We start from the raw sequence: 21,127 nt of genomic DNA, 5'->3' as shown, positions 1-21,127 counted from the left end.
GCAGGCTCCACCCACTACAGAAAGCTACAGGAGAGGGTGGAGACAAGAGCAGTCAACCGTACACAAGAAGAGAGTGCAGAGCTGTGGGAGGGGCCCCAGCAGGCTCCACCCACTACAGAAAACTTCAGGAGTGGGGGCGGAGACAAGACCAGGCACCCGGAGAAAGAGCTGTGGGAGGGGCCCAGCAGGCTCCACCCACTACAGAAAGCTACAGGAGAGGGTGGAGACAAGAGCAGTCAACCGTACACAAGAAGAGAGTGCAGAGCTGTGGGAGGGGCCCCAGCAGGCTCCACCCACTGAAGAAAAGTAAAGGGGGGAGGAGACAAGACCAGCCCCCCTGCATAATGTTATACCACAAGAGAAAGGGGGCCCCCCAAGGTCTAGACTGCTTAGGGGTCTCCACAGAGTTTAATCCAGTGGTCTCCAAACTGCGGCCCGGGGGCCGAATGTGGCCCTTTGCTTGCCTTTATCTGGCCCTTTGTATAGAAAGTTTGAAGACCTCCCCATGTCCCAGCTGACATGTATGAGGTGAGGCTTCCTGGCCAAATATGAGAAAATCTGGTCTGAATGGATAGATTGCGCTTGAACAACCCCCTCAAATCCCCCCCCCTCCTGATCTTCCCAAAGGAACATAACAGGGGCTCTAACCCTCAGCCACTCTAAAGTAACCTTTCAGCTAGTAAATCCTGAGCTCTCCTCTCCCACCCCCCGTATAACTTCATAATATTGTTACATCGGACTAGTGGTGAAGGTCGGGGTACCGGCAATGAAGATGAAAGAAAGTAACAATTTTCCGTCTCCTTCATAAAAATGTATTTCTATTGTATTCCAGGCTCAGCCGTTCCTGAGGACCTATAAGAACAGCAACTACAACTATCCCCCTGTGACTACTCCACCGCCAATCACGGTAGGGATTATAAGGGGGGCGTGGTGTTCTTTTGCATTGTTTCTATTTGTGTGGGATGTCCTTTTATAACTAAAAAAAGACCGACATCCACTGGGAAAGCATTTTCATTGTGATAAATGGGGGTGACCCAGAATCATTGGGGCTCCAAGACCCGCCTCCCATTGCTGTCATTGCTGCTGTTGGTGAAGGTCCACCCACAGAACTGTCACTCCCCCGAGGAGCGCTGTTGATTGGAGCAGTGTTCGGGGGACGTGTCAGACTGCTGGAGGGTGGAGCCTCTGCTTTATGTGAGAGAGACGAGGCCTGACCCTCCTATGTGCTGGCAGCACAGGGTAATTCCATGGTGGACCGTGCCTGGGCAATTCTGTCAGTATGGCTTTTTGTAATCACCGTGACGAAAGTGTGTCCCGGAAGCAGTGTGCCCATCAAACACAGCCACTGTGCCCATCAAACGCAGCCACTGTGCCCATCAAATGCAGCCACTGTGCCCATCAAACACAGCCACTGTGCCCATCAAACGCAGCCACTGTGCCCATTAAATGCAGCCACTGTGCCCATCAAACACAGCCACTGTGCCCATCAAACGCAGCCACTGTGCCCATCAAATGCAGCCACTGTGCCCATCAAATGCAGCCACTGTGCCCATCAAATGCAGCCACTGTGCCCATCAAATGCAGCCACTGTGCCCATCAAATTCAGCCACTGTGCCCATCAAATTCAGCCACTGTGCCCATCAAATGCAGCCACTGTGCCCATCAAATACAGCCACTGTGCCCATCAAATACAGCCACTGTGCCCATCAAGCGCAGCCACTGTGCAAATGCAGCGCTGCCACTGTGCCCATCAAGCGCTGCCACTGTGCCCATCAAACGCAGCCACTGTGCCATCAAACGCAGCCACTGTGCCATGAAAGGCTGCCACTGTGCCACCAAACACAGCCACTGTGCCCATTAAAATGCAGCCACTGTGCCCATCAAACGCTGCCACTGTGCCCATCAAAGGCTGCCACTGTGCCCATCAAAGGCTGCCACTGTGCCCATCAAATGCAGCCACTGTGCCCATCAAACGCTGCCACTGTGCTCATCAAACGCAGCCACTGTGCTCATCAAACACTGCCACTGTGCCCATCAAATGCTGTCACTGTGCCCATTAAATGCTGCCACTGTGCCCATTAAATGCTGCAACTGTGCCCATCATATGCTGCCATCCTGCCCAGTAAATGCTGCCAAGTGCCCCCTGCTCGCTCGCCGTCTGCCCAGTACTTACCGTGCATCTGTGGGGCCCTGGAGAGCAGACAGCTGGGCAGGAAGGAGAGTGATGATTACTTACAAGCTCCGCTCGGGCCGAGCGTTCCACGGAACTTCTCACATCACTTCCGGTTTACCGCTGGCACAGGGAAACCGGAAGTGGCGTCTTAACTCGGAGAACAAAGCACCTCTGAATGAAGTTGTCCTGCGCGATGGACTGCGCCACAAAGCCAACTCAAAAGCCTGCAAGCGAAGCGTCTCGTCTGCAAGCGTCTGGTGATTGCATCGATATGGCGCTTTCCATAGTGCATTGTGTCCGGCGCCCGAACATAGCGCACATAATGGACATTTTTTTTTCCTTTTTTTTTTTAAAGGGCCTTTTTTAACCTCTTGACCACCGCCCCATGTCAAAAAGACGTCCTCCTTTTTAAAGTTGAATATCTCGATAACGGCAGCAGCTGCTGCCACAACCGAGATATTCATCTTTTCAGGGGGCGGTGGTGTACACGATAACGGCGGTCTCCGCGGCGGATTCGCCGCGAGATCGCCGTTATCGGTGGCGGGAGAGGGGCCCCCCCCTCCCGCCGCTCTCCCGCGCCCTCCGCCGCTTACCGGAGCCGTCGGTAGCGGCGGAGGGGATCGGATGTGTCCGGCAGCTGAGCGGGGACGGGACTGAAGGAGAAATCTCCTTCACCCGTCCTCCTAGCTCTGCTGGGCGGAAGTGACGTCAAAACGTCAGTCCCGCCCAGCCTCTTAAAGAAACATTTTTTTTTTTTGTCATTTGAAAAAATGACTTTTTTTTTTTTTTATTTTTTTTTTTGCATTTAAGTCTAATTATGAGATCTGAGGTCTTTTTGACCCCAGATCTCATATTTAAGAGGACCTGTCATGCTTTTTTTCTATTACAAGGGATGTTTACATTCCTTGTAATAGGAATAAAAGTGATCAATTTTTTTTTTTTTTTTTCAGTGTAAAAAAATTATAAAAATAAATAAGAAAACCAAAAAAAAATTTTTTAAAGCGCCCCGTCCCGACGAGCTCGCGCGCAGAAGCAAACGCATACGCGAGTAGCGCCCGCATATGAAAACGGTATTCAAACCACACAAGTGAGGTATCGCCGCGATCGTTAGAGTGAGAGCAATAATTCTAGCCCTAGACCTACTCTGCAACTCAAAAAATGCAACCTGTAGAATTTTTTAAACGTCGCCTATCGAGATTTTTAAGGGTAAAAGTTTGACGCCATGCCACGAGCGGGCGCAATTTTTAAGCGTGACATGTTGGGTATCATTTTACTCGGCGTAACATTATCTTTCACAATATATAAAAAAAAAAATTGGGCAAAATGCATTGTTGTCTTATTTTTTAATTCAAAAAAGTGATTTTTATCCAAAAAAAGTGCGCTTGTAAGACCGCTGCGCAAATACGGTGTGACAAAAAGTATTGCAATGACTGCCATTTTATTCCCTAGAATGTCTGCTAAAAAAAAATATATAATGTTTGGGGGTTCTGATTAATTTTCTAGCAAAAAAATTGTGATTTTCACATGAAGGAGAGAAGTGCCAGAATTTACCTGGTGGGCAAGTGGTTAATTTGTTACTGCTGGGGGGGGGGGGGGGGGGATGTGCACATCAATGGAGACCCACCCTTGGTAAGATGAATGACAGCTTAGTCGGATCCTCATGATTAAGCTCCGAGCGGCGGAGTGAAACACGTTGGAGGCGTGGCCTGATGGGATGCCATTCATCTTGCCAAGAGTAGGTCTGCATTGATGTGCGGCTTCCGGGACAGTCAAGCTCCTCCCCTGGCCGACACCCACAGCGGTGTGCACCACATACACTGCATCTATCATTTGAGGAAAATTATAAAATATTTTACCATTTGCCAATTAAAAATAATAATAATATGTCCGCGGATTGCGTTTGGTCACCTGATCCTATGACTGTGTATTGTGATGTCATATTTCTTATGTGATGCAGAACTGGGGCAGTGACATGGAATGCCGAGACTATGCCGCCGTCTCCGACACCGTGCCGACATCAGGTGAGGAACCACCGAGGATCTTCTTCTTTCCCTGTTTGCACCCTTCAATGGAAACTTTTATTCTGTGATTGTGTGACCCTGAAAGGCGCAACCGACTCTGTCTGTGCGATTTCTGCCATCTCTACACCATGTGGGCCCAGAAATACGGGTCAGCAAATCGGCTGGACATTTGGCTGCAGTGACTGAACATATTTTGTGATACCAATTGAGTTCTCTCCTTGTGTCTTCCAATGTCTCCATCTTTCTTTCAGTTAGTAAGCTGCGTCCCGGCGACATTCGAGTGGTGGCGGCGCTGGGCGATTCGCTGACGGTGGGTGAACATTTATTTATTACAAATAAAAAGTGACTTCTTTCCACCCCAAGGAAAGAAATCAGGAGGTGCTCACCAATCACCATCTCAATATGTAATCATAATGACTATGATGTCACCATTAGTGACGCCGTCCTTCAACAACCCCCCCCCCAATATTGCTTCCCCTCCCCCCAATCTACCCTCCAACAAATCCCCCAATATTGCTTCCCCTCCCCCCCAATCTACCCTCCAACAAACCTCCCTACCCCCCCAAATATTGCTTACCCTCCCCCAATCTACCCTCCAGCAAACCTCCCTACTCCCCAATATTGCTTACCCCCCCCCCCCAATATTGCTTACCTTCCACCCAATCTACCTTCCAACAAACCTCCCTACTCCCCCAATATTGCTTACCTTCCCCCCAATCTACCCTTCAACAAACCCCCCCCCCCCAATATTGCTTCCCCTCCCCCAATCTACCTTCCAACAAACCCCCCTACCCCCCAATCTGCCCTCCAACAAACCCCCCTACCCCACAATATTGCTTATCTTTCCCCCAATCTACCCTCCAACAAACCCCCTACCCCCCACTATTGATTACCCCCCCAATCTGCCCTCCAACAAACCCCCCAATATTGCTTACCTTCCCCCCAATCTACCCTCCAACAAACCCCAATATTGCTAACCTTCCCCCCAATCTACCCTCCAACAAACCCCCCTACCCCCCAATATTGCTTACCTTCCCCACAATCTACCCTCCAACAAACCCCCCTACCCCCCCAATATTGCTTACCTCCCCCCCCCCCCAATCTGCCCTCCAACAAACCCCCCCTACCCCCCAATATTGCTTACCTTCCCCCCAATCTACCCTCCAACAAACCCCCCTACCCCCCAATATTGCTTACCTTCCCCCCAATCTGCCCTCCAACAAACCCCCCTACCCCCCAATATTGCTAACCTCCCCCCCCAATCTACCCTCCAACACACACCCCCTACCCCCCCAATATTGCTTACCTTCCCCCCAATCTACCTTCCAACAAACCTCCCTACTCCCCCAATATTGCTTACCTTCCCCCCAATCTACCCTCCAACAAACCCCCCCCCCCCCCAATATTGCTTCCCCTCCCCCCAATCTACCTTCCAACAAACCCCCCTACCCCCCAATCTGCCCTCCAACAAACCCCCCTACCCCACAATATTGCTTATCTTCCCCCCAATCTACCCTCCAACAAACCCCCTACCCCCCCAATATTGCTTACCCCCCCAATCTGCCCTCCAACAAACCCCCCAATATTGCTTACCCCCCCAATCTGCCCTCCAACAAACCCCCCAATATTGCTTACCTTCCCCCCAATCTACCCTCCAACAAACCCCCCTACCCCCCAATATTCCAATATTGCTAACCTTCCCCCCACTCTATTCTCCAACAAACCCCCCCTACCCCCCAATATTGCTTACCTTCCCCCCAATCTGCCCTCCAACAAACCCCCCTCCCCCCCAATATTGCTTACCTTCCCCCCAATCTGCCCTCCAACAAACCCCCCAATATTGCTTACCTTCCCCCCAATCTACCCTCCAACAAACCCCCCTACCCCCCAATATTGCTTACCTTCCCCACAATCTACCCTCCAACAAACCCCCCTACCCCCCAATATTGCTAACCTTCCCCCCACTCTATTCTCCAACAAACCCCCCCTACCCCCCAATATTGCTTACCTTCCCCCCAATCTGCCCTCCAACAAACCCCCCTCCCCCCAATATTGCTAACCTTCCCCCCACTCTACTCTCCAACACACCCCCTACCCCCCCAATATTGCTTACCTTCCCCCCAATCTACCCTCCAACAAACCCCCCCCTACCCCCCAATATTCCAATATTGCTAACCTTCCCCCCACTCTATTCTCCAACAAACCACCCTACCCCCCAATATTGATTACCCCCCCCCAATCTGCCCTTCAACAAACCCCCCTACCCCCCAATATTGCTTACCTTCCCCCCCAATCTACTCTCCAACAAACCCCCCCCAAATATTGTCTACCTTCCCCCCAATCTGCCCTCCAACAACCCACCCCCCAATATTGCTAACATTCCCCCCAATCTGCCCTCCAACAAACCCCCCTACCGCCCAATATTTCTTACCTTCCCCCCCAATCTACCCTCCAACAAACCCCCCTGCCCCCCAATATTCCTAACCTTCCCCCCACTCTATACTCCAAAAAAAAACCTACCCCCCAATATTGCTTACCCCCCTCCAATCTGCCCTTCAACAAACCCCCCCCACCCCCCAATATTGCTAACCTTCCCCCCAATCTACCCTCCAACAAACCCCCCTACACCCCAATATTGCTAACCTTCCCCCCACTCTACTCTCCAACAAACCCCCCAATTTTGCTTACCTTCCCCCCACTCTACTCTCCAACAAACCCCCCTACCCCCCTCCAATATTGCTTACCTTCCCCCCACTCTACTCCCTCGGGTGAGTAGAGTGGGGGTGAGATTGGTTCTTCCGCGGTGGACTGAGGAGGGTGGATTCCGGGGGCCCCAAGGAGGGCCAAGAGTAGTGTGGTGGCCCCCGCAGTGCTGAGCCTCACCCTGCAGGCCATGAACTCCAGGTGCGAGCAGTGGAGAACGCTGTGAGGGAGCCCATCGTCACCAAGACTTGGAAGAACGATAGTGACAGGGGACTACAACTGCCAGCATGGCCTGAGTGACAAGGAACTGGTGGCAAGTGACACGCTGAATCTAGTGACAGGGGACGGGTGGCAAGTGACACGCTGAATCTGGTGACAGGGGACGGGTGGCAAGTGACATGCTGAATCTGGTGACAGGGGACGGGTGGCAAGTGACATGCTGAATCTAGTGACAGGGGACGGGTGGCAAGTGACACGCTGAATCTGGTGACAGGGGACGGGTGGCAAGTGACACGCTGAATCTGGTGACAGGGGACAGGTGGCAAGTGACACGCTGAATCTGGTGACAGGGGACGGGTGGCAAGTGACGCGCTGAATCTGGTGACAGGGGACGGGTGGCAAGTGACACGCTGAATCTGGTGACAGGGGACGGGTGGCAAGTGACATGCTGAATCTGGTGACAGGGGACGGGTGGCAAGTGACATGCTGAATCTGGTGACAGGGGACGGGTGGCAAGTGACATGCTGAATCTGGTGACAGGGGACGGGTGGCAAGTGACACGCTGAATCTGGTGACAGGGGACGGGTGGCAAGTGACACGCTGAATCTGGTGACAGGGGACGGGTGGCAAGTGACACGCTGAATCTGGTGACGGGACGGGTGGCAAGTGACACGCTGAATCTGGTGACAGGGGACGGGTGGCAAGTGACACGCTGAATCTGGTGACAGGGGACGGGTGGCAAGTGACACGCTGAATCTAGTGACAGGGGACGGGTGGCAAGTGACACGCTGAATCTGGTGACAGGGGACGTGTGGCAAGTGACATGCTGAATCTGGTGACAGGGGACGGGTGGCAAGTGACATGCTGAATGTGGTGACAGGGGACGGGTGGCAAGTGACACGCTGAATCTGGTGACAGGGGACGGGTGGCAAGTGACACGCTGAATCTGGTGACGGGACGGGTGGCAAGTGACACGCTGAATCTGGTGACAGGGGACGGGTGGCAAGTGACACGCTGAATCTAGTGACAGGGGACGGGTGGCAAGTGACACGCTGAATCTGGTGACAGGGGACGTGTGGCAAGTGACATGCTGAATCTGGTGACAGGGGACGGGTGGCAAGTGACACGCTGAATCTGGTGACGGGACGGGTGGCAAGTAACACGCTGAATCTAGTGACAGGGGACGGGTGGCAAGTGACATGCTGAATGTGGTGACAGGGGACGGGTGGCAAGTGACACGCTGAATCTGGTGACAGGGGACGGGTGGCAAGTGACACGCTGAATCTGGTGACGGGACGGGTGGCAAGTGACATGCTGAATCTGGTGACAGGGGACGGGTGGCAAGTGACATGCTGAATCTGATGACAGGGGACGGGTGGCAAGTGACACGCTGAATCTGGTGACAGGGGACGGGTGGCAAGTGACACGCTGAATCTGATGACAGGGGACGGGTGGCAAGTGACATGCTGAATCTGATGACAGGGGACGGGTGGCAAGTGACACGCTGAATCTGGTGACAGGGGACGGGTGGCAAGTGACACGCTGAATCTGATGACAGGGGACGGGTGGCACGTGACACGTTGAATCTGGTGACAGGGGACGGGTGGCAAGTGACATGCTGAATCTGGTGACAGGGGACGGGTGGCAAGTGACACGCTGAATCTGGTGACAGGGGACGGGTGGCAAGTGACACGCTGAATCTAATGACAGGGGACGGGTGGCAAGTGACACGCTGAATCTGATGACAGGGGACGGGTGGCAAGTGATATGCTGAATCTGGTGACAGGGGACGGGTGGCAAGTGACATGCTGAATCTGGTGACAGGGGACGGGTGGCAAGTGACATGCTGAATCTGGTGACAGGGGACGGGTGGCAAGTGATATGCTGAATCTGGTGACAGGGGACAGGTGGCAAGTGACACGCTGAATCTGGTGACAGGGGACGGGTGGCAAGTGACACACTGAATCTGGTGACAGGGGACGGGTGGCAAGTGACACGCTGAATCTAATGACAGGGGACGGGTGGCAAGTGACACGCTGAATCTGGTGACAGGGGACGAGTGGCAAGTGACACGCTGAATCTGGTGACAGGGGACGGGTGGCAAGTGACACGCTGAATCTGGTGACAGGGGACGGGTGGCAAGTGACACGCTGAATCTAGTGACAGAGGACGGGTGGCAAGTGACACGCTGAATCTGGTGACAGGGGACGGGTGGCAAGTGACACGCTGAATCTGGTGACAGGGGACGGGTGGCAAGTGACACGCTGAATCTGGTGACAGGGGACGGGTGGCAAGTGACACGCTGAATCTGGTGACAGGGGACGGGTGGCAAGTGACATGCTGAATCTGGTGACAGGGGACGGGTGGCAAGTGACACGCTGAATCTAGTGACAGGGGACGGGTGGCAAGTGACACGCTGAATCTGGTGACAGGGGACGGGTGGCAAGTGACATGCTGAATCTGGTGACAGGGGACGGGTGGCAAGTGACACGCTGAATCTGGTGACAGGGGACGGGTGGCAAGTGACACGCTGAATCTGGTGACAGGGGACGGGTGGCAAGTGACACGCTGAATCTGGTGACAGGGAACGGGTGGCAAGTGACACTCTGAATCTGGTGACAGGGGACGGGTGGCAAGTGACACGCTGAATCTGGTGGCAGGGGACGGGTGGCAAGTGACACGCTGAATCTAGTGACAGGGGACGGGTGGCAAGTGACACGCTGAATCTAGTGACAGGGGACGGGTGGCAAGTGACATGCTGAATCTGGTGACGGGTGGCAAGTGACACGCTGAATCTGGTGACAGGGGACGGGTGGCAAGTGACACGCTGAATCTGGTGACAGGGGACGGGTGGCAAGTGACACGCTGAATCTGGTGACAGGGGACGGGTGGCACGTGACACGCTGAATCTGGTGACAGGGGACGGGTGGCAAGTGACACGCTGAATCTGGTGGCAGGGGACAGGTGGCAAGTGACACGCTGAATCTGGTGGCAGGGGACAGGTGGCAAGTGACATGCTGAATCTAGTGACAGGGGACGGGTGGCAAGTGACATGCTGAATCTGGTGACGGGTGGCAAGTGACATGCTGAATCTGGTGACAGGGGACGGGTGGCAAGTGACACGCTGAATCTGGTGACAGGGGACGGGTGGCAAGTGACACGCTGAATCTGGTGACAGGGGACGGGTGGCAAGTGACACGCTGAATCTGGTGACAGGGGACGGGTGGCACGTGACACGCTGAATCTGGTGACAGGGGACGGGTGGCAAGTGACACGCTGAATCTGGTGACAGGGGACAGGTGGCAAGTGACACGCTGAATCTGGTGACAGGGGACGGGTGGCAAGTGACACGCTGAATCTGGTGACAGGGGACAGGTGGCAAGTGACATGCTGAATCTAGTGACAGGGGACGGGTGGCAAGTGACACGCTGAATCTGGCGACAGGGGACGGGTGGCAAGTGACACGCTGAATCTGGTGACAGGGGACAGGTGGCAAGTGACATGCTGAATCTGGTGGCAGGGGACGGGTGGCAAGTGACACGCTGAATCTGGTGACAGGGGACGGGTGGCAAGTGACACGCTGAATCTAGTGACAGGGGACGGGTGGCACGTGACACGCTGAATCTGGTGACAGGGGACGGGTGGCAAGTGACACGCTGAATCTGGTGACAGGGGACGGGTGGCAAGTGACACGCTGAATCTGGTGACAGGGGACGGGTGGCAAGTGACATGCTGAATCTGGTGACAGGGGACAGGTGGCAAGTGACATGCTGAATCTGGTGACAGGGGACGGGTGGCAAGTGACACGCTGAATCTGGTGACAGGGGACGGGTGGCAAGTGACATGCTGAATCTGGTGACAGGGGACGGGTGGCAAGTGACACGCTGAATCTAGTGACAGGGGACAGGTGGCAAGTGACATGCTGAATCTGGTGACAGGGGACGGGTGGCAAGTGACACGCTGAATCTGGTGACAGGGGACGGGTGGCAAGTGACACGCTGAATCTGGTGACAGGGGACAGGATGGTCCTGCTGAACTAATTGTAATGTCTTTGTAGGCTGGGTTCGGTGCCAGAGCAACTTCGATCCTGAATGTAGCCACGGAGTGGAGGGGGATCTCCTGGAGGTGAGGGCTTCTTATTCTAGGAGGTCACAATAAATGGTGGAAATTGGACAGTGTGTAACTTTACCAAAGATGGGGGGCCAGATTCACGTAGATCAGCGCTCGATCTACCTGATTTAAGATCCGCTCCCGCAAGTTTGCGAGGCAAGTGGGTAATTCACAAACCACTTACCTCCAAACTTGCGGCGGCGGATCGTAAATCCCCCGGCGGGGGGAGTGTACTATTTAAATCAGGCGCGTTCCCGCGCCGATTTAAATGAGCATGCGCCGTCCGCAGAATTTCCCGGCGTGCATTGCTCACACTGATGTCACTAGGACGTCAGTGGTTTCGACGTGAGCGTAACTTGCGACGCGCGTGTTTCTGAATCGGCGTACGCAAACGACGTAAAAAAATGTAAAAGCGACGCGGGAACGACGGCTATACTTAACATTGGCTGCGCCTCATAGAAGCAGGGGTAAGTATACGCCGGGAAAGCCGCTACGGAAACGACGTAAGAACACTGCGTCGGGTCCGCGTACATTCGTGAATTCGCGTATCTCGCTGATTTACATATTATTCAACGTAAATCAGCGGGAACGCCCCCGGCGCCATTTTCAAATTGAAAATAAGATCCGACGGTGTAACACATTGTAACAGTGTCAGATCTTAGCCATATCTAAGCTCCTCTGGGGCGGGACTAACATGAAAATTTCAATGTGTCCTATAAATTATTTGCATTCTCTATACTGAGGATGATTGGAACAGCTGGAATCTGATTGGCTACAACAGGGACAGTTTGTGAAATAATTGTGGGTGTTATTTAATTGCGTTCTTATCTTTCAGTATTGGAGGAGATGACACTTTGGACACAGTCACAACAATTCCAAGTAAGTCCTCTACCGATCCCCACAGAAAAGGGATCGATCAAAGTTATAGGTGGAGTCTGGCGGCAGTGGCGGCTGGTGCTCAAAATGTTTGGGGGGGCGCAAACAAAACATCAATTGCCGCCACTGTGCCCATCAATTGCCACCACTGTGCCCATCAATTGCCACCACTGTGCCCATCAATTGCCACCACTGTGCCCATCAATTGCCGCCACTGTGCCCATCAATTGCCGCCACTGTGCCCATCAAGTGCAGCCACTGTGCCATCAAACGTATCCACTGTGCCCATCAAGTGCCGCCACTGTGCCCATCAAGTGCCGCCACTGTGCCCATCAAGTGCCGCCACTGTGCCCATCAACTGCCCCCACTGTGCCCATCAAGTGCAGCCACTGTGCCCATCAAACGTATCCACTGTGCCCATCAATTGCCACCACTGTGCCCATCAATTGCCGCCACTGTGCCCATCAATTGCCGCCACTGTGCCCATCAAGTGCAGCCACTGTGCCATCAAACGTATCCACTGTGCCCATCAAGTGCCGCCACTGTGCCCATCAAGTGCCGCCACTGTGCCCATCAAGTGCCGCCACTGTGCCCATCAACTGCCCCCACTGTGCCCATCAAGTGCAGCCACTGTGCCCATCAAACGTATCCACTGTGCCCATCAATTGCCACCACTGTGCCCATCAATTGCCGCCACTGTGCCAGTCAATTGCAGCCACTGTGCCCATCAATTGCCACCACTGTGCCAGTCAAATGCAGCCACTGTGCCCATCAAGCGCAGCCACTGTGCCCATCAAGCGCAGTCACTGTGCCATCAAGCGCAGCCGGAGAACAGATCTCTCCAGCACAGCCCCCGATGTGTAAAATCGGTTTTCAGATCGCGGACCCTCGAACTAGGCTCCACATTTTCCCTCCAGACCACCATCTCCTCCCCCGAAGGTTCCCCGCAGTTTTTTTTTTCAATGTTTCTTTTAATACTAACTGATGGGATGAGATCAGCATCGCTCTCTACATCAGTATCAGTGTGAAGGGTGCTCTGGTGATGGCTCCTCAGGGGAGGGACCAAGACACTGTGCACTCACAGTACAATCCTCGGTCTTCTGGTTTGAGAAACAATGTGTGGTATTCAACCTGGGAAGACTGAGGACATTTTGTGGCCTAAAAAAAAGGTACTTGCCAAAAAAAAATTTTTTCGTTTGTTATTTTCGTTTTTTTGTTTTTTTTCGTAAATTCTGGAAATTCTGAATTCCTAATTTTCAGATTTCCGAAAAAGCAAAAATGAATAAAAACGGGAAGAAAATAATTTTTCTAATTTCCGAAAAAAAAGAATGAAAAACAAAAAAAAATTTTTTTTTGGAAATTCAAAAAATTTGGAAATTTCCCATTTTCAAATTTCGAAATTTCAAATTTTTTCATTTTCGAATTTCTTAAATTCCGAATTTTGAAAAATCGAAAATGAAAACATTTTTTAATTTTCGGATTATTCATTTTCGAAATTTCGAATTTTTCAATTTTCGAAATTTCGAATTTTTCAATTTTCGAAATTTCGAATTCTTAGATTTTCGAATTTTCAAATTTTTTAAAATTCGAAAATTGAAAAAATCTGGAATTTCGAAAATTCGAATTTTCGGAAATACGAAAATTCGGAAATAAAAAATTCGAATTAACGAATTTCCGAATTTTCATTAAAAAACTAATTAGAAACTAAAGGGCAGATTTGCGCAGATGGGCGTAAATTTGGGCGGGATTTACGTTACGCCGCCGCAAGTTTTTCAGGCAAGTGCTTTATTCACAAAGCACTTGCGTGTAAAGATGCGGCGGCGTAACGTAAATCACACCGGCGGAATTCAAATTCGGCGGGTAGGGGGCGTGTATCATTTAAATGAAGCGTGTCCCCACGCCGAACGAACTGCGCATGGTGCAACTGCGCAGTCCCTAAAATATCCCGGTGTGCATTGCTCTAAATGACATCGCAAGGACGTCATTGGTTTCGACGTGGATGTAAATTACGTCCAGCACCATTCACGGACGACTTACGCAAACGACGTACCTTTTTAAAATTTCGACGCGGGAACGACAGCCACACTTAACATTGGCTGCGCCTCATAGACCCAGGGGCAACTTTACGCTGGGAAAAGCCTAACGTAAACGTCGTAACTTTACTGCATCGGACGCGCGTACGTTCGTGAATTCGCGTATCTAGCTAATTTGCATACTCAACGCGGATTTCGACGGAAGCGCCACCTAGCGGGCAAAAAAAAAACAATGCAGTTAAGATCCGACGGCATAAGAGACTTAGGCCTGTCGGATCTAATGCCCCGTACACACCATCACTTTATGTGATAAAAAAAAAACGACATTTTCTGTGAAGTAAAAAATGACGTTTTTGAAACTTCAATTTTCAAAGACGAAGTTGCCTACACACCATCGTTTTTCTCACAATGCTCTAGCAAAGCGAGGTTACGTTCACCACGTTTTTTCCATTGAAGCTCACTTCATAACTAGCTTCTGGGCATGCGCGGGTTCAAAAACGTTGTTTGAAACGTCGTTTTTTGCTACACACGGTCAATTTCTGTGAAGTAAAAAACGACGTTTTGAAAAACGACACATAAAATTGAAGCATGCTTCAATTTTTTTTGGTCGTTTTTCAGAAGACATAAAACGACGTTTTCTCCCACACACGATCAATTAAATTGACGTTTTTAAAAACGTCGTTTTTTTACATCGCATAAAACGACCGTGTGTACGCGGCATGAGATTTTCAAATTTTACATTTTTTAAAATTCGAAAATTGAAAAAATCTGGAATTTCGAAAATTCGAATTTTCGTAAATACGAAAATTCGTAAATAAAAAATTCGGAAAATACGAAAACTCGGAATTAACGAATTTCCGAATTTTCGTTAAAAAACAAATTAGAAACTAAAGGGCAGATTCACGTAGATGGGCGTAAATTTGGGCGTGCGTAACGTATCTGATTTACGTTACGCCGCCGCAAGTTTTTCAGGCAAGTGCTTTATTCACAAAGCACTTGCGTGTAAAGTTGCGGCGGCGTAACGTAAATCACCCGGCGGAATTAAAATCCGGTGGGTACGGGGCGTGTATCATTTAAATGAAGCGCGTCCCCGCGCCGAACGAACTGCGCATGCGCCGTCCCTAAAATATCCCAGCGTGCATTGCTCCAAATGACGTCGCAAGGACGTCATTGGTTTCGACGTAGACGTAAATTACGTCCAGCACCATTCACGGACGACTTGCGCAAACAACGTAACTTTTTAAAATTTTGACGCGGGAACGACGGCCATACTTAACATTGGCTGCGCCTCATAGACCCAGGGGCAACTTTACGCCGGGAAAAGCCTAACGCAAACGTCGTAACTTTACTGCGTCAGACGCGCGTACGTTCGTGAATTCGCGTATCTAGCTAATTTGCATACTCGACGCGGATTTCGACGGAAGCGCCACCTAGCGGGCCAAAAAAAAAATGCAGTTAAGATCCGACGGCGTAAGAGACTTAGGCCTGTCGGAATTTAATGGATATCTATGCGTAACTGATTCTAAGAATCAGGCGCATAGATACGCCGGCACAACGCACAATTGGTAAGTATTATCTCTCTTCTTTTATGGGGGGGGGCGGGGCTCTAATGATATAACGGAACTCTTTGTATCATTTCTGAATGATTTTTCATTGTTTTTTTTTTATTACTTCTCTTTAAGACATATTGAAGAAGTTCAATCCGAACATAAAGGGATTTTCAACTGGGACCGGCCGGCTAAATGAAATGTTCAATGTTGCTGTTAGTGGAGCCAAGGCAGAGTAAGTGAAAGTGTATACAATAAGTATATATAGAGCCCCGTGCACCCCGGGGGGGGGGGGGGGGGTAAAGTCCCAGTGTGCATGGGGCCTAGCTCAGCATCTCTCTTCCCCTTCCCAGCAGTGACTTTGTTCTCTCAACAGCTCATCTCCCCCTGATCCAGCAAAGACTTCAGCAGCATTTCCTTAGCACCTCGGCCCCCCTGCTCCCCCCTACCAGCAGTGACTTTGCAGCTGATTTCATCCTGTTCCCCTCCCCCCAGAAGTGGCTCAATGACTGAAGTGCAAGAAAAATACTCGCTGATCTGCCAGAATTGCACTCGGCTCCTAATTTCCTATCGTTGGCCCGACAATGCACAGCATTTATTTGGTGTCAGCCCTGCCCGTTGTCTTTTGTTAAACTTTCCAACCACTCCAACTGTTTTGTATCCACAGCATAGTAACTAAGTGACTTGTAGTCCAAAAATTAAAAACTGGTGGAGGTGGTAAACATTCTCTATGAAGTGTTAACAGGGCACAGGACATTGGATTTTTGGCAGGATCAACCGGTATTTTTTTTTTTTTTTTGCACTTGTCAAGCAGATATAACAAAAGGCTTCCAGTGGTGTATTTTATTTATTTACAAATTAATTTATTTACAAATATTTATTTACAAATGTATTTATTTACAAATGTGTTTATTTATAAATATTTATTTACAAATTTATTTATTTACAAATATTTATTTATTTACACATATTTATTTATTTACAAATATTTATTTACTTATAAATATTTATTTATTTACAAATATTTATTTATAAATATTTATTTGTTTACAAATATGTATTTAAGTTACAAATATTTATTTACAAATGTATTTATTTACAAATATTTATTTATTTACAAATGTATTTATTTACAAATATTTATTTACAAATGTATTTATTTACAAATATTTATTTATTTACAAATATTTATTTACAAATATTTATTTACTTATAAATATTTATTTATTTACAAATATTTATTTATAAATATTTATTTATTTACAAATATTTATTTAATTTTCAAATATTTATTTACAAATGTATTTATTTACAAATATTTATTTATTTACAAATATTTATTTACAAATATTTATTTATTTACAAATATTTATTTACAAATGTATTTATTTACAAATATTTATTTATTTACAAATGTATTTATTTACAAATATTTATTTACAAATGTATTTATTTACAAATAATTATTTACAAATATTTATTCATTTACAAATATTTATTTACACATATTTATTTATTTACAAATGTATTTATTTACAAATATTTATTTATTTACAAATATTTATTTACAAATATTTATTTACTTATAAATATTTATTTATTTACAAATATTTATTTATAAATATTTATTTATTTACAAATATTTATTTATTTAATTTACAAATATTTATTTACAAATGTATTTATTTACAAATATTTATTTATTTACAAATGTATTTATTTACAAATATTTATTTACAAATATTTATTTACAAATATTTATTTATTTACAAATATTTATTTATTTACACTTATTTATTTACAAATGTATTTATTTACAAATATTTATTTATTTACAAATGTATTTATTTACAAATATTTATTTATTTATTTACAAATATTTATTTACAAATATTTATTTATTTACAAATATTTATTTATTTACACTTATTTATTTACAAATGTATTTATTTACAAATATTTATTTATTTACAAATATTTATTTATAAATATTTATTTATTTACAAATATTTATTTATAAATATTTATTTATTTACAAATATTTATTTATTTAATTTACAAATATTTATTTACAAATGTATTTATTTACAAATATTTATTTATTTACAAATGTATTTATTTACAAATATTTATTTATTTACAAATATTTATTTACAAATATTTATTTATTTACAAATATTTATTTATTTACACTTATTTATTTACAAATGTATTTATTTACAAATATTTATTTACAAATATTTATTCATAAATATTTATTTATTTACAAATATTTATTTATAAATATTTATTTATTTACAAATATTTATTTATTTAATTTACAAATATTTATTTACAAATGTATTTATTTACAAATATTTATTTATTTACAAATATTTATTTATAAATATTTATTTATTTACAAATATTTATTTATAAATATTTATTTATTTACAAATATTTATTTATTTAATTTACAAATATTTATTTACAAATGTATTTATTTACAAATATTTATTTATTTACAAATATTTATTTACTTATAAATATTTATTTATTTACAAATATTTATTTATAAATATTTATTTATTTACAAATATTTATTTATTTAATTTACAAATATTTATTTACAAATATTTATTTATTTATAAATAGGGAGGGAATTAGAAAAGTTCACAGTTAGAGATAACAAATCCTGGTTCTAGTTTCTCTTTAATAATAAGACGTTGTCCTTTGTCAGGAACATGACAACCCAGGCGAGGACATTGGTGAATAAGATGAAGGAGAGCGCGGTGAGTAGAGCCGACGTGTCCACACAAAGGGCAATTGTTGCTCAATTTGATTGTCATTTGTTTCCTAGTTTCATACAGAGTGGGGGGAAGGGTGAGAACCTCTGCTGGGTTTGTCTAAGACCCTTTGCTGGTTTGATGAGGACCTCTCCCGGGTTTTATAAGAACCTGTCCCAGATTTTATGAGAACCTCTCCCGGGTTTTATGAGAACCTCTCCCGGGTTTTATGAGAACCTCTCCCGGGTTTTATAAGAACCTCTCCCAGATTTTATGAGAACCTCTCCCGGGTTTTATGAGAACCTCTCCCGGGTTTTATGAGAACCTCTCCCGGGTTTTATAAGAACCTCTCCCAGATTTTATGAGAACCTCTCCCGGGTTTTATAAGAACCTCTCCCGGGTTTTATAAGAACCTCTCCCAGATTTTATGAGAACCTCTCCTGGGTTTTAATGAGAAAATCTCCTGGGTTTTACAAGAACCTCTGCTGGGTTTGTCTAAGGCCCTTTGCTGGGTTTGATGAGAAGCTCAACTCCCGGGTTTGATGAGAACCTCAACTCCCAGGTTTGATGAGAACCTCAACTCCCGGGTTTGATGAGAACCTCAACTCCCAGGTTTGATGAGAACCTCAACTCCCGGGTTTGATGAGAACCTCAACTCCCAGGTTTGATGAGAACCTCAACTCCCGGGTTTGATGAGAACCTCAACTCCCAGGTTTGATGAGAACCTCAACTCCCGGGTTTGATGAGAACCTCAACTCCCGGGTTTGATGAGAACCTCAACTCCCAGGTTTGATGAGAACCTCAACTCCCGGGTTTGATGAGAACCTCAACTCCCGGGTTTGATGAGAACCTCAACTCCCGGGTTTGATGAGAACCTCAACTCCCGGGTTTGATGAGAACCTCAACTCCCGGGTTTGATGAGAACCTCAACTCCCGGGTTTGATGAGAACCTCAACTCCCGGGTTTGATGAGAACCTCAACTCCCGGGTTTGATGAGAACCTCAACTCCCGGGTTTGATGAGAACCTCAACTCCCGGGTTTGATGAGAACCTCAACTCCCGGGTTTTATGAGAACCTCTCCCGGGTTTTATAAGAACCTCTCCCAGATTTTATGAGAACCTCTCCTGGGTTTTAATGAGAAAAACTCCTGGGTTTTACAAGAACCTCTCCTGGGTTTGTCTAAGGCCCTTTGCTGGGTTTGATGAGAACCCCTCCTTGGGTTTTACAAGAACCTCTGCTAGGTTTTAATGAGAACCTCAACTTCTGGGTTTGATGAGAACCTCTGTGAGGCCCCGTACACACGACAGAGAAACTCGACGTGCCAAGCACGTCGAGTTCCTCGTCGAGTTCTGGGATGAAGCCGCCGAGGAGCTCGGCGGGCCGCCTTCTCCCATAGAACAATGAGAAAATAGAGAACATGTTCTCTATTTTCTCGTCGAGCTCCTCGGCGGCTCCATCGAGCCAAAACTGTACAGACGACAGAGTTTCTCGGCAGAATCCGGGTTTTAACCGAGTTTCTCGGTGAATTCTGCCGAGAAACTCTGTCGTGTGTACGGGGCCTCAGATTTGATAAGGAACTCTCCTGGGTTTTATAGGAACCTTTCCTGGGTTTGATGAGGACCTCTGCCGGGTTTTATGAGAACCTCAACTCCTGGGTTTGATCATTTTAGCGTAAGGAAATACAATATAACACCTAGGTTTTGGGTTAAAAGGGTTAAAAAATTAAATTGGTATATGTTTACTTGACACAACCTAACATGTCAATCAAACCTTAAAACTGCATCTGTTTGTGAAATCTCAACAAAAAAAAATCGAAACTTTTATTTATTTTTTCTGCAATATGATGCGTTGGCGGCCCATTGAGAATGGATGGTCAAATCTTTTTAAAGTGTGAAATGTATGGGGGGGGGGGGGGGTGGGGGGGTAACAGAGCGTGACACAACAGAGAAAACACACAAGCAACCTTCAGCCATTGAGGATCTACAAGTCCCATAATGACCCTTCGAACCCCAGGAACCCCTCCCCCTCTCATATTAATATATATATATATATCTTTTTTTGCCTTACAGGTTATTAATTTTGAAAATGACTGGAAGTTAATCACCATTTTTATTGGTGGCAACGACCTCTGCCAGTACTGTAATAACAGAGTGAGTAGAACGCGACCGAGGGAATTACAGGTTTTGTTTTCCTAGAATAGCAAATCGTTCATTAAGATTATTTTAGATACAGTGGCCCGGATTCAGTAACAATTGCGCTTTTTTTACGGAGGCGCAGGGCAACGTTTTTGCCCTGCGCCCCCGCAATTTTTTTGCGCTGCCCTCGATTCACGGAGCAGAAGCTCCATAAATTGTGCGGGCTCGGCGGCAAAATGCCCGGCATACGCACGCAATTTAAATGATCCCGTAGGGGGCCGGAATCATTTAAATTAGGCGCGTTCCCGCGCCGAACGTAGTGCGCATGCTGTGTCGGGAAACTTTCCCGACGTGCATTAGGGCAAATGACGTCGCAAGGACGTCATTTGCTTCAAAGTGAACGTGAATGGCGTCCAGCGCCATTCACGATTCACTTACGCAAACTACGTAAATTTCAAATTTCGCGACGCGGGCACGACGGGTATACGTAACATTGGCTGCCCCTGCTAATAGCAGGGGCAGCCTTACGCTAAAACCGCCGTACG

At 46.9% G+C, this 21,127-nt stretch overlaps 1 protein-coding gene across 1 annotated transcript in view; it reads left to right on the top strand.

The window, feature by feature from the left end:
• Positions 1 to 21,127, top strand: part of PLB1 (phospholipase B1) — a 202,450-nt gene that overhangs the window by 155,717 nt on the left and 25,606 nt on the right. Inside the window, exons 38-45 of the mRNA XM_040347863.1 lie at positions 833 to 907; positions 4,131 to 4,194; positions 4,446 to 4,504; positions 11,174 to 11,241; positions 12,062 to 12,105; positions 15,818 to 15,917; positions 18,402 to 18,453; positions 20,517 to 20,597. Of these exons, the coding sequence (XP_040203797.1) occupies positions 833 to 907; positions 4,131 to 4,194; positions 4,446 to 4,504; positions 11,174 to 11,241; positions 12,062 to 12,105; positions 15,818 to 15,917; positions 18,402 to 18,453; positions 20,517 to 20,597 (543 nt within the window). The remainder of the gene's footprint in view (positions 1 to 832; positions 908 to 4,130; positions 4,195 to 4,445; positions 4,505 to 11,173; positions 11,242 to 12,061; positions 12,106 to 15,817; positions 15,918 to 18,401; positions 18,454 to 20,516; positions 20,598 to 21,127) is intronic.

The sequence above is a fragment of the Rana temporaria genome, chromosome 4 (assembly GCF_905171775.1).
Source record: "Rana temporaria chromosome 4, aRanTem1.1, whole genome shotgun sequence".
In the NCBI taxonomy this organism is placed as follows: domain Eukaryota; kingdom Metazoa; phylum Chordata; class Amphibia; order Anura; family Ranidae; genus Rana; species Rana temporaria.
Note: the sequence above shows the minus strand (reverse complement) of the source record. Positions and strands in the feature narration are given on the sequence as shown.